The 17500-nt window shown below is 47.8% G+C and overlaps 2 protein-coding genes across 2 annotated transcripts in view; both read left to right on the forward strand.

Annotated features, from left to right (window-relative positions):
* The window catches only part of LOC310823899 (uncharacterized protein), a 310796-nt gene that overhangs the window by 231006 nt on the left and 62290 nt on the right, over nt 1-17500 (forward strand). The window lies entirely within an intron of this gene.
* On the forward strand, nt 1152-5883 carry LOC310823949 (uncharacterized protein). Its single transcript, XM_083696891.1, has 3 exons — nt 1152-1441; nt 3035-3136; nt 4393-5883. Exons 1-3 carry the CDS (start codon nt 1255-1257, stop codon nt 4458-4460), a joined length of 357 nt encoding a protein of 118 aa, XP_083553017.1. The 5' UTR covers nt 1152-1254; the 3' UTR covers nt 4461-5883.

Below are 17500 nucleotides of genomic sequence, written 5' to 3' on the forward strand. Positions count from 1 at the left end.
AGAGCAGCTACCAGACAGTGAGGGTGGGGCTGGAGGCTCCTACTCTGTCAGTCCTGTTGGTCTGAGTCACACAGGGGTGTATGAATGTAGAGCTAGGAGAGGAGAACCAGTCTATTATACAGACTACAGCTCTCCTCAGCTCCTCTGGGTAACAGGTGAGTTACTGATGGACTGTTTCAACTCTGAACTATGACCCTGTCTCAGTCTGAACTTTGACCCCCCTCTGTCACTCTCTCTCTCTCTCTCTCTGTCTTTGTTGTCTCTCTCTCCCTCTTCTCCCCCCCTCTCTCTCTCTCTCCCTCTCCACCTCTCTCTCCCCCCTCTCTCTCTCTCTCTCCCCCCACTCTCCTCCCCCTCTCTCCCCTCTCTCCTCCCCCTCTCTCCCCCCTCTCTCTCTTTCCCCCTCTCTCTCTCTCTCCCTCTCTCTCTCTTCTCCTCTCTCTCTCTCCCCCTTTCTCTGTCTTCTCCCCCTCTCTCTCCTCCCCCTCTCTCTCTCTCTCCCTCTACCCCCACTCTCCTCCCCCTCTCTCCCCTCTCTCCTCCCCCTCTCTCCCCCCTCTCTCTCTTCTCCCTCTCTCTCTCTCCCCCTTTCTCTCTCTTCTCCCCCTCTCTCTCCTCCCCCTCTCTCCGCCCTCTCTCTCTCTCCCCCTCTCTCTCGCCCCCCTCTCTCCCTCCCTCTCCCTCCCTCCCTCTCTTTCTCCCCCCCCTCTCTCTCTCTCCCTCTACCCCCACTCTCCTCCCCCTCTCTCCCCTCTCTCCTCCCCCTCTCTCCCCCCTCTCTCTCTTCTCCCTCTCTCTCTCTCCCCCTTTCTCTCTCTTCTCCCCCTCTCTCTCCTCCCCCTCTCTCCCCCCTCTCTCTCTCTCCCCCTCTCTCTCGCCTCCCTCCCTCCCTCTCTTTCTCCCCCCCTCTCTCTCTCTCTCCCTCTACCCCCACTCTCCTCCCCCTCTCCCCTCTCTCCTCCCCCTCTCTCCCCCCTCTCTCTCTTCTCCCTCTCTCTCTCCCCCTTTCTCTCTCTTCTCCCCCTCTCTCTCCTCCCCCTCTCTCCCCCCTCTCTCTCTCTCCCCCTCTCTCTCCCCCCCTCTCTCTCTCCCTCTCCCTCCCTCCCTCTCTCTCCCCCCCCCCTCTCTCTCTCTCTCCCAGGCCTCTCTCCTCCAGCCTCTCTGACCGTCAGTCCCAACAGATCTCAGTTCTACCCTGGTGATTCTGTCTCAGTGAGCTGTGAGGTGCAGGGGAGCTCTACTGGATGGAGAGTGATGAGCTTCACAGAGGGTTCCTGGCTGTGGTTCAGAAGGCGTTCCAGGCTGTCAGAGTGTGACTCTGTTAAATCATCAACTGGACCCACATGCCTCCTCCCCTCTGTATCCACTGATGACAGTGGAGTGTTCTGGTGTGAGTCTGGGTCAGGAGAGTACAGCAATGCTGTCAACATCACAGTGACTGGTAAGCTGTTGTCACTTCTACAGTCGTTAGGGTTAGGGTTAGGGTTAGGGTCAGGGGGGGTCAGGGTTAGGGTTAGGGTTAGGGTTAGGGTTAGGGTTAGGGTCAGGGGGGGTCAGGGTTAGTACAGGAGGGGTTAATGTTCGTACAGGGGGGGTCAGAGTAAGGGGAAGCTGTTCAGTTCTACAGTCGTTTGGTGTCTCTGAGTCTCATTCAGAAAATGTGGTTGTAGAAAATCTCAACCTCTGGATTGTTGGGTTAGGGTTACGCAGGTCAGAGGTCAAGTTACTGGATGACTGTTTCTACCAAAATGACGTCTTATTCATGACCTCCACTAATACCAACCTGTCCTAACTCTGATTCCTCCTCCACCTGCACCTCCACCTGCATCTCCACCTCCACCTCCACCTCCACCTCTACGTCCACCTCCACCTGCACCTGCATCTCCACCTGCACCTGCACCTCCACCTGCATCTCCACCTCCACCTTTATCACTATCTCTACCTCCACCTCCACCTCTATCACTACCTCCACCTCACCCTCCAACTCCACCTCTACCTCTACCTCCACCTCCACCTGCATCTCCACCTCCACCTGCACCTCCACCTCCACCTGCATCTCCACCTCCACCTGCACGTCCACCTGCATCTCCACCTCCACCTCCACCTGCATCTCCACCTCCACCTGCATCTCCACCTCCACCTGCACCTCTATCACTACCTCTACCTCCATCACTACCTCCACTTCCACCTCACCCTCCAACTCCACCTGCATCTCCACCTCCACCTCTATCACTACCTCTACCTCCACCTTTATCACTACCTCCACCTCCACCTCTACGTCCACCTCCACCTGCATCTCCACCTGCACCTACACCTCCACCTGCATCTCCACTTCCACCTCCACCTCCACCTCCACCTCACCCTCCAACTCCACCTCTACGTCCACCTCCACCTGCATGTGCACCTCCACCTCCACCTGCACCTCCACCTGCATCTCCACCTCCACCTCCACCTGCACCTCCACCTGCATCTCCACCTCCACCTGCACCTCCACCTGCATCTCCACCTCCACCTGCACCTCTATCACTACCTCTACCTCCGCCTCTATCACTACCTTCACCTCTACCTTTACCTCCACCTGCATCTCCACCTCCACCTGCACCTCCACCTGCACCTCTATCACTACCTCTACCTCCACCTCCACCTCTATCACTACCTCCACCTCCACCTCACCTTCCAACTCCACCTCCACCTGCATCTCCACCTCCACCTGCACCTCTATCACTACCTCTACCTCCACCTCTATCACTACCTCCACCTCTACCTCCACGTCCACCTCCACCTCCACCTGCATCTCCACCTCCACCTGCATCTCCACCTCCACCTCTATCACTACCTCTACCTCTGTCACTACCTCTACCTCCACCTGCAACTCCACCTCACCCTCCACCGTAACCTCACCCTCGACCTCCAACTCCAACTCCACCTCCAACTCCAACTCCAACTCCAACTCCACCTCCAACTCCAACTCCACCTCCACCTCCAACTCCAACTCCAACTCCAACTCCAACTCCAACTCCAACACCACCTCCAGTGGTCTTCATGTCTCTGCCCAGGCTGCTGTGTAGTTTACTGGTGGTGTTCCCCTTCCTGCTGGTGACCATCGTACTGGTGGTGAAACGTTGCAGGGCTCCAGGTAAGAACCCTCTGCCCTCTACACCTACAGCTAGCTGACCCTCCTAAACACTCCCCTGTCTACACTACAGCTAGCTGACCCTCCTAAACACTCCCCTGTCTACACTACACTACAGCTAGCTGACCCTCCTAAACACTCCCCTGTCTACACTACACTACAGCTAGCTGACCCTCCTAAACACTCCCCTGTCTACACTACACTACAGCTAGCTGACCCTCCTAAACACTCCCCTGTCTACACTACACTACAGCTAGCTGACCCTCCTAAACACTCCCCTGTCTACACTACACTACAGCTAACTGATACTCCTAAACACTCCCCTGTCTACACTACACTACAGCTAGCTGACCCTCCTAAACACTCCCCTGTCTACACCACACTACAGCTAACTGACCCTCCTAAACACTCCCCTGTCTACACTACACTACAGCTAGCTGACCCTCCTAAACACTCCCCTGTCTACACTACACTACAGCTCGCTGACCCTCCTAAACACTCCCCTGTCTACACTACACTACAGCTAGCTGACCCTCCTAAACACTCCCCTGTCTACACTACACTACAGCTAGCTGACCCTCCTAAACACTCCCCTGTCTACACTACACTACAGCTCGCTGACCCTCCTAAGGGTCATTGAACACTGCCCTCTGGTGTCAGAATGGGAACACTGCCTTCTGGTGTCAGAATGGGAACACTGCCCTCTGGTGTCAGAATGGGAACACTGCCCTCTGGTGTCCGAATGGGAACACTGCCCTCTGCTGTCATAAAGGGAACACTGCCCTCTGGTGTTAGAATGGGAACGTTGCCTCTGGTTGTGTGAATAGGACCAGAGATTGTATATACTAGAGATACGCCTCTCCCTTGAATCACTGTTGGTTTTGACAGAGACGGTGAAGATGGCGCCTGTCCCATGTGGGGATACATTTCTGACCAATCACCACACAGTTATAGATTAGCTTTACTGACAGCTGTCGTCGCTAGGTTCGCGTTGCTAGGATCACGTATATTATTTTATAGCCCGGTTCTAACTGGTAATTAGCCAGTATTTACTAAGAAACTATGAGGTAACTATGTGGTAACAAGGGCTTCTGCTGCCTCAGTGAGTTCATCACCATGGTAACTACCTGGTCTTGAATGACACACAGAGAGGCTTGAGTCAGTCAATCGAAATGAAACAGCGTTTAATTGAATTTAAACATTTTATTTCATATCAGCAATGATACAAAATCATGTTATTTTATTCCTGTGTTGAACAGCTCAGCCTGATGAAGAGAAGCCAAGCAATGATGTCATCATGATGTCAGATTTGGATCCTCAGGAGTAACTGAACGTCCAGCAACAAGACATGGAAGCTATTTTAGCTCAGCTTTAAAGGGGCAATCTGGGATTGGTACATCCATGTTGGGACTCATAAATGAATGATATACAGGATAGCCATTGAGTCTTGAGGAATATGACTTATAAATGCCTCATGAATTGACTTCAACTGACCCCAAAATATGAATCAGAACCCAAAATATCAGGTTGTTTTACTTGTTGTAAACAACATCATTGTTAACAAACACTTTACAGCTTCATAACATGAAGTTAACATGTTAAAACCATTTAAAATCTCATGGATGGTCAGTTATTTCAACCATCTCTCCGTCTCTGAATTTGAGAGGTTACATTTCTCTAGCCCCGTCCCTCAGCCGTTTACCATGAACAGTGGCGGGGAGACCGCTTTGTTGTTGTTTGAATCCCAGATTGCCCCTTTAAGAAAATGAATGTTGTTTTATCATAGAAAAAGGGTTTGATGCTTTTTATATTTGGAAGGATGTTTTCTGCTTTGTAAGGTCAGACTGAGGTCTAAGGTTAGCTTTGCTTGAATAAAAGCAATGTTAGCATAGAACAACAATGTTATTTACTTATGCTTTTACTTGTATTCAGAAATATTTTTGCTTCATCGGTTGTTTCCTTATTTTGATATGCATAGTTTTTTCATTAGATTATGTTAAAGACATCTTTTCTTTAGAATTTTGAAATATGTTTTGCTTTTTAGAGGTATTTTAAGAAATCTTCTTTTTCCATTGGTATTAGTCATTAAACCGGCCGATAAGACATTCCTTCTTTCTGCTTGGAGCTGGAATGTTGTTTCACATCATTAGTTTAATGTGTTTTTAACATGCAATTACATGTTTTGATGGCGTTTACCAGACCGTGTTTACCAGACTGTACCAGATCGTTGTTGGGAATTTATTTTTATAAATACAGTTTATTTTTGCTAAATGAAAAATACATTACTGCAGTGTGCTAAATTTACTAATGTGGTGGCCTGTTGATAAATGAGAGATGGATCAAGCATTAGTCCCGTGGTACGTTGGATTAATACATGGAGACGTCAAGCCAGGCTATCAAGAAGGATGTTGCAACACATGTTTACACAAAAAGCTGTAGTGGAAAAGTACCAGACTAGGGAGGGACAAACCAGAGCAGGTGTGTTATCTCACTAGCAGGGCGCTGTCTCCGCTGATGGGACCAATCGTGTGCCAAGGGGCTGGGACCAGCCCGTGCACCAACAAGGGAGAGCCAAGTCTAAACCACGGCTTCTCCCCAACCAAACAGCCAATCACATCATTTGTGTTACTGCTTTACGTGACTGTTAGAATCCATCCATTTTTGGAGGGTTGGTTACAGATTAACAGCTTGCTGTTCCTTGCCAAAGTGGTCCTTGTACAAGCCTGAAATTTTGACATAAATAAAATAGCTAAAAGTAAGAAGTTGTTTGTCTGATCCTTAAAAAAAAGAACACGCTCTGACACCATGTTGACCAGACCACGCGGTGACATCATATCGCTGAGTCTACCTTTAACTGAATCTTATCTCGGTGTCTGGGGTTTCTGAAGGGATGCTTTCCTGTGTCTGTGTTCATTGCGTCGATCGATCGGGGTGGGAAATATGGATATGAACATGCAACGCAACAGTGGCCTTCGTGTTTGCAGTGAAAGTTTGAGAGTATCGACCGGAAGATGAAGAAATGGATTGACTTTCAAAGAGTAGGAAGTAAAATGCAGAAGGAGACTTTGATTGGATGCTAACTGGTATTGAATGAAGGATGCTGTTATGATGTGAAGTTTATGATGATGGTATGAGGGTTGACAAGACATTATTATAATAATAGTAGCTGGTTTAATGTAAGTACTTATCTATCAATCATGGGGGCAGGCAAGTTAAATCCAAACTTGAATTTGCACATTGAAAGTCTGAGAATACAAACTAAAATATGAAGGAATGGTTTGGCATTGAAAGAATATGAAGTAAGTAAGAATATTTGGTGTTTAAGAACATTTTTAATGAAGTTTGAGATGTCAAAAGAATGAGGTCACCCAGCTAAAAGGCATCATCAGGAAGAGAATACTATTCCATTGTTTGCTTCAGACAATTCAAATTCAAATTCAAAGTGTTTATTATCATATGCACAGTAGAAAACATGTTTCACTGTACAACGAAATTCTTGCTTTGCTGTCCGCAGAATGCCAACCAATGTAAAATATACAATACTAAAGAATATACAATATATACTAAACAAATGTACAAGACAGCAAAACTTAAGGCATACAATAAAATAGCAGCAATAATAATAATAAAACAGTGCAAATGTAGCAGTGCAATTATGCAAACTGGAAAATTCAGTTATTTGAGGTAGTAAGGTTATATTAATCTCCTATGGGTTGTTTAGGAGCCTGATGGCAGTGGGAAAGAAGGAGTTCTTCAGTCTGGTGGTCCTGCATTTAACACTTCTGTACCTCCGGCCTGAGGGTAGAAGTGTGAACAGTCCGTGCTGGGGGTGGGTGGGGTCCTTGAGGATGGAGGCGGCTCTCCTGTGGACTCTGCGGTGGTAGATGCTCTGCAGAGAGGGCAGTGGAGTCCTGGTGATTTTCTCAGCGTCTCCTAGGCCTGTCTGCACATTTGGGTTGTCATGACGTTGCTAAGGGAAGTGTTAACACTGGAAAGAAAACGTCCCCTTTGGTTCACACTAATGTTCTATTACACTAATGTTCTATTACACTAACGTTCTATTATACTAATGTTCTATTACACTAATGTTCTATTATACTAATGTTCTATTACAGTAATGTTCTATTACACTGTTCTATTATACTAATGTTCTATTATACTAATGTTCTATTATACTAACGTTCTATTATACTAATGTTCTATTACACTAATGTTCTATTACAGTAATGTTCTATTACACTAATGTTCTATTAAACTAATGTTCTATTACACTAATGTTCTATTACACTAATGTTCTATTACACTAATGTTCTATTATACTAATGTTCTATTACACTAATGTTCTATTATACTAATGTTCTATTAAACTAACGTTCTATTACACTAATGTTCTATTACACTAATGTTCTATTACACTGTTCTATTAAACTAATGTTCTATTACACTAATGTTCTATTACACTAATGTTCTATTATACTAATGTTCTATTACACTAATGTTCTATTATACTAACGTTCTATTACACTAATGTTCTATTATACTAATGTTCTATTACACTAATGTTCTATTATACTAATGTTCTATTACACTAATGTTCTATTACACTGTTCTATTAAACTAATGTTCTTTTATACTAATGTTCTATTACACTAATGTTCTATTATACTAACGTTCTATTACACTAATGTTCTTTTATACTAATGTTCTATTACACTAATGTTCTATTATACTAATGTTCTATTACACTAATGTTCTATTATACTAACGTTCTATTACACTAATGTTCTATTATACTAATGTTCTATTACACTAATGTTCTATTATACTAATGTTCTATTACACTAATGTTCTATTACACTGTTCTATTAAACTAATGTTCTTTTATACTAATGTTCTATTACACTAATGTTCTATTATACTAACGTTCTATTACACTAATGTTCTTTTATACTAATGTTCTATTACACTAATGTTCTATTATACTAATGTTCTATTACACTAATGTTCTATTACACTAATGTTCTATTACACTAATGTTCTATTACACTGTTCTATTAAACTAATGTTCTGTTACACTGTTCTATTACACTAATGTTCTATTACACTAATGTTCTATTACACTGTTCTATTAAACTAATGTTCTTTTACACTGTTCTATTAAACTAATGTTCTTTTACACTAATGTTCTATTACACTAATGTTCTATTACACTGTTCTATTAAACTAATGTTCTTTTACACTAATGTTCTATTACCCCTGGATACGATCTAGTGTGCCTAGAAACGAAACTCACTAACTTACCATGTTGTCAAACATGTTGGCACCGAACAGTCCCATAGAAATACATTCCTAACCCTAACAGTTCCATAGAAATACATTCCTAACCCTAACAGTTCCATAGAAATACATTCCTAACCCTAACAGTTCCATAGAAATACATTCCTAACCCTAACAGTTCCATAGAAATACATTCCTATCCCTAACAGTCCCATAGAAATACATTCCTAACCCTAACAGTCCCATAGAAATACATTCCTATCCCTAACAGTCCCATAGAAATACATTCCTATCCCTAACAGTCCCATAGAAATACATTCCTAACCCTAACAGTCCCATAGAAATACATTCCTATCCCTAACAGTCCCATAGAAATACATTGGAACATTTAAAAATGCATTTTGTTTTTACGCTGCTGAAACAATCCGGAGTGCCAGATGTGTGAAAGGTTCAACCACTGAAGAGGAAATCTTCTCACATGGTTCTGCTTTCCTCCATTGGCCTCATGTGTTGTGCTGTCGACAGTCGACCAACAGATGGCGCCATGCAGCGTGTTTCTGCTCTCTGTCAGTCGCTGGAAAACTGATGGAACAGATTTAATCCACCATCAACTCCATAAGCATTACATACATGACATCACATTACATACATGTGACTTAGCTACTAACCGTAGCTAAGTCTTTCAACTTAACCAAGGTGTCGTCCGCGCTACGCTAACCAGGCTAACCAAGGCTACACGATGCTACGCTAAGGCTACACTACACTATGCTAGCCTCGACTACACCAGACTATGCTATGCTACGCTACGCTACCCGGGTGGCGTGGACCAGGTAGCCCTTGGCCTTGATGATGCCGCGGCTCTTGACGATGATGGCGTAGCGCAGGACCCAGCGGAGGCGCCACGCCACGCCGACGCCGCGTCACAGCCGTCGCGGTCGGGGTCGCCGTGGGACGCCGTTGCTAACGCCGCGCTCTCACGGAGCGCCTCCTGGAAGCCCGCCGACGTGATGAGCTCTGGAAGACGACAGAGAGACAGACAGGTTAGAGAAAGACAGGTTAGGGGGAGAGAGACAGGTCAAAGACAGACAGACAGCTCAGAGGGAGAGGGGGGAGGGAGAGAGAGAGAGACAGGTTAGAGGGGAGACAGACATGTCAAAGACAGACAGATAGACAGACGGGTCAGAGAGAGAGAGACAGCGCCTCCTGGAAGCCCGCCGCCGAGATAAGCTCTGGAAGGAGAGAGAGAGAGAGAGAGACAGGTTAGAGGGAGAGACAGACATGGAAAGAGAGGGAGAGAGAGAGAGAGACAGGTCAGGGACAGAGAGAAAGAGAGAGAGAGAAAGAGAGACAGACAGTTGGCGTACGCACTCAGTTTGACCTGGTTACTGGTGGGGTTTCACCTTGGACATGGAGAGAGAGACAGACAGGTCAGGGAGAGACAGATACCCCCAGCACAGGACAGACAGACAGACAGTTCAGAGACAGAGACAGACACCCACCTGGGCCCAGTCGTAGCGCTCCTCCAGGAGGCCCTTGTCCAGGACAGACAGACAGATCAGACAGACAGACACCCACCTGGTCCCAGTCGTACAACTCCTCCAGGAGGCCCTTGTCCAGAACAGACAGACAGGTCAGGGATAGAGCGAGAGAGAGAGAGAGACAGACAGACAGACACACACACCGTCCAGGACAAACAGACAGGCCAGAGAAAGACAGACAGACACCCACCTGGGCCCAGTTGTGCAGCTCCTCCAGGAGGCCCTTGTCCAGGTCCGACGTCCCGATGGCGACCACCTTCCCGGACGCCACCAGCGTTTCCAAGAAAACCCATGCCGGCTGCAGGTCCGAGAGGGTCTGGGGGGCGTGGTCGGCCCCCGGGGGGGGGGGGGGCGGGGGGGGGGCGCCAGGATAACCGAGTCGAGTTGGGAGAGGGCGAGAGTGAGACAGGCTGTTGGGGGGGAGGGAGACAGGTTAGGGAGAGAAAGACAGGTTAGAGGTCCGAGAGGGTCTGGGTGTGGGGGGGGGGGGGAATGTTGTCCTCCTGGTCGACAGGGCGAGGGTGAGACAGGCTGTGGAGGGGAGAGACAAACAGGTAAAGAGAGAGACAGACAGGCAGGCAGCCAAACAGACAGACAGCCAAACAGGCAGACAGACAGACAGGCAGACAGCCAGCCAGCCAGCCAAACAAACAGACAGACAAGCAGACAGCCAAACAGGCAGACAGACAGACAAACAGGCAGGACTCACCCATGTCGACAGCCTGCCTGATGGACGACTGGTCCGACTCGCACAGGAACAGCTTGACTGCAACGACAACGTTAGCGTGGGTTAGCCTAGGTTAGCCTGTGTTAGCATGTGCTGGTGTCATTTGTTAGCCTGTGTTAACGTGGGTTAGCGTTGGTTAGCCTGGGTTAGCCTGTGTTAGCATGTGCTGGTGTCATTTGTTAGCCTGTGTTAACGTGTGGTCGCGTCGTGTGTAATCATGGGCTGGTATCGTTTGTTAGCCCTGGGTTAGCGTGTGTTATCGTGGTGCGTGTGAGCCGGTGTTAGCATGCACTAGCATTTATTAGCATGTGTTATCGTGGTGTGTGTTAGCGTGTGTGAGCCTGTCTTAGCCTGCGTTAACCTGTCTTACCCTGCATTAGCGTAGCGTTAGCCTGCGTTAGCTTGTCGTAGCGTACCAGACACCTTCAGCTCCTCCCTCTCCTCCGGTGTGATGGTGGCCTCGGCCGCCTGGGGGGTGGAGCAGTCCAGGACGTCAGACTCCTGGAGAGACAGACAGGTTAGAGACAGACAGGTTAGAGAAAGACAGGTGAGAGAGAGACAGGTAAACAGACAGACAGGTTAGAGAGAGAGAGACAGACAGGTCAGAGAGAGAGAGACAGACAAGCATGATGGTGGCCTCGGCCGCATGGGGGGTGGAGCAGTCCAGGACGTCAGACTCCTGGAGAGACAGACAGGTCAGAGAGAGAGACACAGGTAAACAGACAGACAGGTTAGAGAGAGAGAGACAAGTTAGAGACAGACAGACAGAGAGACAGACAGGCGTGATGGCCTCGGCCGCCTGGGGGGTGGAACAGTCTAGGACGTCAGACTCCTGGAGAGACAGACAGGTCTGAGAGACAGACAGGTTCAGGACAGACAGATTACAGAAAGACAGCCAGGCGTGCCTGGGAGGGGGGAGCAGTCCAGGTTAGAGACAGACCAGACTAGTCGAACTAGAGAGAGGGAGAGAAAGAGAGAGAGATTAGCTGACCTCAGCAGAACCTCCCTCCCTCCCTGTTCAACCCTCCCCCCCAAACCTGCCTCCCCCCCGTCTCCCTGCCTGTGTGTGTGTCTGTGTGAGTGTGTCTGTGTATGTCTGTGTGAGTGTGTGTATGTCTGTGTGAGTGTGTGAGTGTGTGTGTGTGTGTCTGTGTGTATGTGAGTGTGTGTGTGTCTTCCTCTCTCTCTCCCTGTCTCAGGAGCACCCACCCACACACACACACACACACACACACGTTGTCACTTGACTCACTAAACATTGACGCCTCTGGGCATGTGTGTGTATGTGTGAGTGTCTGTGTGAGTGTGTGTCTGTCTGTGTGAGTGTGCGTATGTGTGAGTGTGTGTGTGTGTCTTCCTCTCTCTCTCCCTGTCTCAGGAGCACCCACCCACACACACACACACACACACACGTTGTCACTTGACTCACTAAACATTGACGCCTCTGGGCATGTGTGTGTATGTGTGAGTGTCTGTGTGAGTGTGTGTCTGTCTGTGTGAGTGTGCGTATGTGTGAGTGTGTGTGTGTGTCTTCCTCTCTCTCTCCCTGTCTCAGGAGCACCCACCCACACACACACACACACACACACGTTGTCACTTGACTCACTAAACATTGACGCCTCTGGGCATGTGTGTGTGTGTGTCTGTGTGTGTCTGTGTGAGTGAGTGTGTGTGTGAGTGTGTGTGTGTGTGTGTCTGTGTGTTGTGATGGCCCAGCCGGTGAGCAGTGCCCCACAGAGACACCTGGTGGCCACAAGGGGGAGGCAAAGGCAGCCATGGGGTGTCGTGCTGGATGGGAGGTACTATCCCAGTTCTATGTCCTGGAGACTCCGCCACCAATCAGATGACTCAGCTCACCGCTCACAGGTGCGCTGAGTCAGCTCGGCGATCCTGAGGCCTTTTAAACTCCCCAGGACAAGCTGAAGACAGACTGGCTGGAGGAACGAGTCGAGACCAGACACCCGCTAAGCCAGTCTCATAAGCCAAACGGGAGAGAAAGCCTGGAAGACGGAGAGGAACCCCCCAACCGACCGGAGGAAGAGGTCAGTGAAAGGGACCCGATATCCCACTAACTTTGGCCTGTCTCTCTCTCTCTCTGACGACAAGAAGAACCCGGCGGAGCGCCGTAGCGCCAACCGCCAACCCGGTGAAGATTTGAGTTGCCTTTCGCCTCTCCCTTTTCCCCGCACCTTAGAAATAAAACCCTACGTTGATTTCACCGCAACCCCTGTTTCCGCCTGTTTCTATTCTCATTGGTTGACCCGCTGTTGCGCCTGTCGACCAGGCTCCCACAGTGTGAGTGTGTGAGTGAGTGTGTGTGTCTGTGTGAGTGTGTCTGTCTGTCTATCTGTGTGTGTGTGTGTGTGTGTGTGTCTCCCTCTCTCTCTCTCACACACACACTTTGTCACTTGACTCACTAAACATTGACGCCTCTGGGCGCGCGTGTGTGTGGGTGTGCGTGTGTGTGTGTGTGTGTGGAGCATCCAGAGAGAGACGAAGGAAAGGAGGGAGGGAAGGAAGGAAGGAAGGAAGGAAGGAAGAGAGGGATGAGTCTCACCTTCTCCTCCGCCGACAGTAAGGAAAGAAGAGAGGAAACAGGAAAGGAGGGAAGGGAAGGAGAGAGAGAGAGATAGACAGGAGGGAGGGAGGGAGGGAGGGAGGGAGGGAGGGGAGAAGGAGGGAGAGAGAGAGACAGGAGGGAGGGAGGGAGGGAGAGAGGGAGAGAGACAGAAGGGAGGGAGGGAGGGAGAGACAGGAGGGAAGGAAGGAAGGAAGACAGGAAAGGAGGGAGAGAAGGAGGGAGGGAAGGAGGGAGAGACAGGAGGGAGAGAAGGAGAGAGAGACAGGAGGGAGGGAGGGAGAGAAGGGGGGAGGGAAGGAGAGAGAGAGAGAGACAGGAGGGAGGGAGAGAAGGAAAAAAGGAGGGAGGGAGGGAGGGAGAGAGACAGGAGGGAGGGAAGGAGGGAGGGAGAGAGACAGGAGGGAGGGAGAGACAGGAGGGAAGGAAGTAAGGAAGACAAGAAAGGAGGGAAGGAAGAGAGAGACAGGAAAGGAGGGAGGGAGGGAGGGAGAGAAGAGAGGGATGAGTCTCACCTTCTCCCCGGCCGACGGCGTCTTAGAGGACCAGTCACTCAGCGTGGCGCGGATACAGTCCTGGAGCTACGGCAACAACAGACAGACAGGTCAGATGGAGAGACAGACAGGTCAGAGACAAACAGACAGACAGACAGACAGGTCAGAGACTGACAGACAGACAGACAGACAGAGGGACAGACAGGTCAGAGACAGACAGACAGACAGTGTGAGTGTGTGTGTGTGTATGTCTGTGTGAGTGTGTGTGTGTGTGTGTGTGTGTATGTCTGTGTGAGTGTGTGTGTGTCTCTGTGTGTGTGTGTGTGTGTGTGTGTGTATGTGTGTGTATGTGTCTCCCTCTCTCTCTCCCTGTCTCAGGAGCACCCACACACACACACACACACACACACGTTGTCACTTGACTCACTAAACATTGACGCGCGTGTGTGTGTGTGTGTGTGTCTGTGTGTGTGTGTGTGTGTGTGTGTGTGTGTCTCCCTCTCTCTCACACACACACACATTGTCACTTGACTCACTAAACATTGACGCCTCTGGGCGCGCGTGTGTGTGGGTGTGCGTGTGTGTGTGTGTGGAGCATCCAGAGAGAGACGAAGGAAGGAAGGAAGGAAGGAAGGAAGAGAGGGATGAGTCTCACCTTCTCCCCGGCGTCTCGGAGGACCAGTCACTCAGCGTGGCGCGGATACAGTCCTGGAGCTATGGCAACAACAGACAGACAGGTCAGATGGAGAGACAGACAGGTCAGAGAGAAACAGACAGACAGACAGATAGACAGACAGATAAGACAGAGGGACAGACAGGTCAGAGACAGCATGGCGCGGATACAATCCTGGAGCTGGAGGGCAACAAAAGACATACAGGTCAGACAGACAGACAGAGAGAGACAGGTCAGATAGAGAGACAGACAGGTCAGAGACAGCGTGGCGCGGATATAATCCTGGAGCTGAACGGCAACAACAGGTCAGACAGACAGACAGAAAATGACAATAAAACGACATATTTAGTATTTATTTAATCACATTCATAATACACACACACACACACACACACGGTCAGTTCGTTAGAGCCAGTTAGCATTCGCCTTTAGCACCCCGTCAACACTGCACTCTGTAGGTAAATTCGTTAGCCCCGTTAGCATTAGCCTTTAGCACCCCGTCAACACTGCACTCGGTAGGTAAATTCGTTAGCTTCGTTAGTTAGCCCCGTTATCATTAGCCTCAGAGCCGGTAGAGGAGACGGTACCACCGGGGGAGACGGTCCCAGAGGACCCGCTACGAGTACCAGAGGAGCCGCCGGTGTCGGTGGTGGTGGTGGTTTCCATGGTGTCTGTCTCCCCTTCTCTCGTAAAGAAGAAGTAAATGTCGTAAAGATATAATAATAATAATAATAATAATAATAATAATAATAATAATAGTAAATGTCGTAAAATAAGGGAGGTTGGTGTGTTTGAGGGAATGTCGTAAAGGAAAAGAAAATGTCGGAAAGGGACGGGATATGGTGGGTTACCTAGCAACGAGGGGGTGGGGAGAGTGTGTGGTTTGAAGGAGTTTCATAAAACATTTTTTTCTAAAAAATGTCGTAAAATACGAACGGTGGAGGGAAAAGGGGGGGGGTTGCCTAGCAACGAGGAGGTGGGTTTGAAGAGCCTAACTACATGGTTCTACTAGCCCTAGGGTTAGGGTCAGGGTTAAGGGTGAGGGTTAAAGTTAACTCATCCCCAAGGGTTAGGTTTAGGGTCAGGGTTTAGGGTTAGGGTCAGGGTCAGGGTTAGAGTAAGGGTTAGGGTCAGAGTCAGGGTCAGGGTCAGAGTTAGGGTTAGGGTCAGAGTCAGGGTCAGGGTCAGGGTTAGAGTTAGGGTTAGGGTCAAGGTTAACTCGTCTCCTAGGCCTGTCTGCACATTTGGGTTGTCATGACGTTGCTAAGTGAAGTGTTAACACTGGAAAGAAAACGTCCCCTTTGGTTTCCACTGATGTTCTATTATACTAATGTTCTATTATACTAAGATTATATTACACTGATGTTCTATTACACTGTTCTATTACATAAATGTTCTATTATACTAATATTCTATTATACTAATGTTCTATTACACTGTTCTATTACATAAATGTTCTATTACACTAATGTTCTATTACATAAATGTTCTATTACACTAATGTTCTATTACACTGATGTTCTATTACACTAATGTTCTATTACACTGATGTTCTATTACACTGTTCTATTACACTGTTCTATTACACTGATGTTCTATTACACTAATGTTCTATTACACTGATGTTCTATTACACTAATGTTATATTACACTGATGTTCTATTACACTGTTCTATTACACTGTTCTATTACACTGTTCTATTACACTAATGTTCTATTACACTAATGTTCTATTACACTAATGTTCTATTACACTAATGTTCTATTACACTGATGTTCTATTACACTGATGTTCTATTACACTGTTCTATTACACTGATGTTCTATTACACTAATGTTCTATTACACTGATGTTCTATTACACTGTTCCATTATAAAAGATCTGTGATGTTATAAAGAATATTTCAGGTTCAAATTCTGGGTTTTTAGGATCCAGTGCTTATTGCTAACTGGCTGGATTCTAATCTCTCTGTTGTTGTAACACTAGTAAATGACCACCAGGTGGTGCCCCCATCTGAGGGCTAGAGGTCTGGGGGATAGGGGTCTGGGGGTCTGGGGGTCTGGGGGTCAGAGGTACTGCAGGGGACAGGTGAAGTCTTCTCATGCCTCCCATGGCAGGGAGCGGTACTGCAGGGGACAGGTGAAGTCTTCTCATGCCTCCCATGGCAGGGAGCGGTACTGCAGTGGACAGGTGAAGTCTTCTCATTAGAGCCATGCCTGCCATGGCAGGGAGCGGTACTGCAGGGGACAGGTGAAGTCTTCTCATGAGAGCCATGCCTGCCATGGCAGGGAGCGGTACTGCAGGGGACAGGTGAAGTCTTCTCATGAGAGCCATGCCTCCAATGGCAGGGAGCGGTACTGCAGGGGACAGGTGAAGTCTTCTCATGAGAGCCATGCCTCCCACAGCCCACAGACAGAGAGGGGAAAAGCAGCCTGCACCTTGGCTGCCCCTCACAATGTCACATGATGCATAGATATTACTGTACTAGATGATTACTATATAAAAATGAAGGAATACATGGAAAGTGAAGTTCAGAACATGAACAGCGCCTTCTGAAGGTATTCAGACCACTTCACTTTTTACACATTTTCTTGTGTTATAGAGTAAATTTGAAATGGATTCAATTTAAAGAATTTGCCATCAATCCACACACAATACCCCAGAATGACAAAGCGAAAACACGATTTTTGACATTTCAGTACATTTATTAAAAGTGAAATACAAAAATACCTCATGGACAGAAATATTCAGACTTTTTGCTTTGACAGTCTTAAAATTAGTTAAAATGCAAAAATGTCATCAACAAATCACTCAATAAGTTGAATTGAGTACATCTTAATGCAAGGATAATAATTCATGTCATTTCGGAATGAATATCTTTGTTTTTATAGGGTCTCTGATTTGCATAGGAATCAATTACACACTGTAGATTAGGATGTTCTGAAGACACTGTCCATATTGTACTGACAGAGAAGGAGTGCTGTCTTCACATCCACTCCCTGCTATTTTACACACAGCAACGTAATCCAGCATCACAACTCAAACACCCAATCTAACCAACTCTTATATACATACAGAC

This window comes from Argentina silus (assembly GCF_951799395.1).
Source record: "Argentina silus genome assembly, chromosome: Y".
Lineage (NCBI taxonomy): Eukaryota > Metazoa > Chordata > Actinopteri > Argentiniformes > Argentinidae > Argentina > Argentina silus.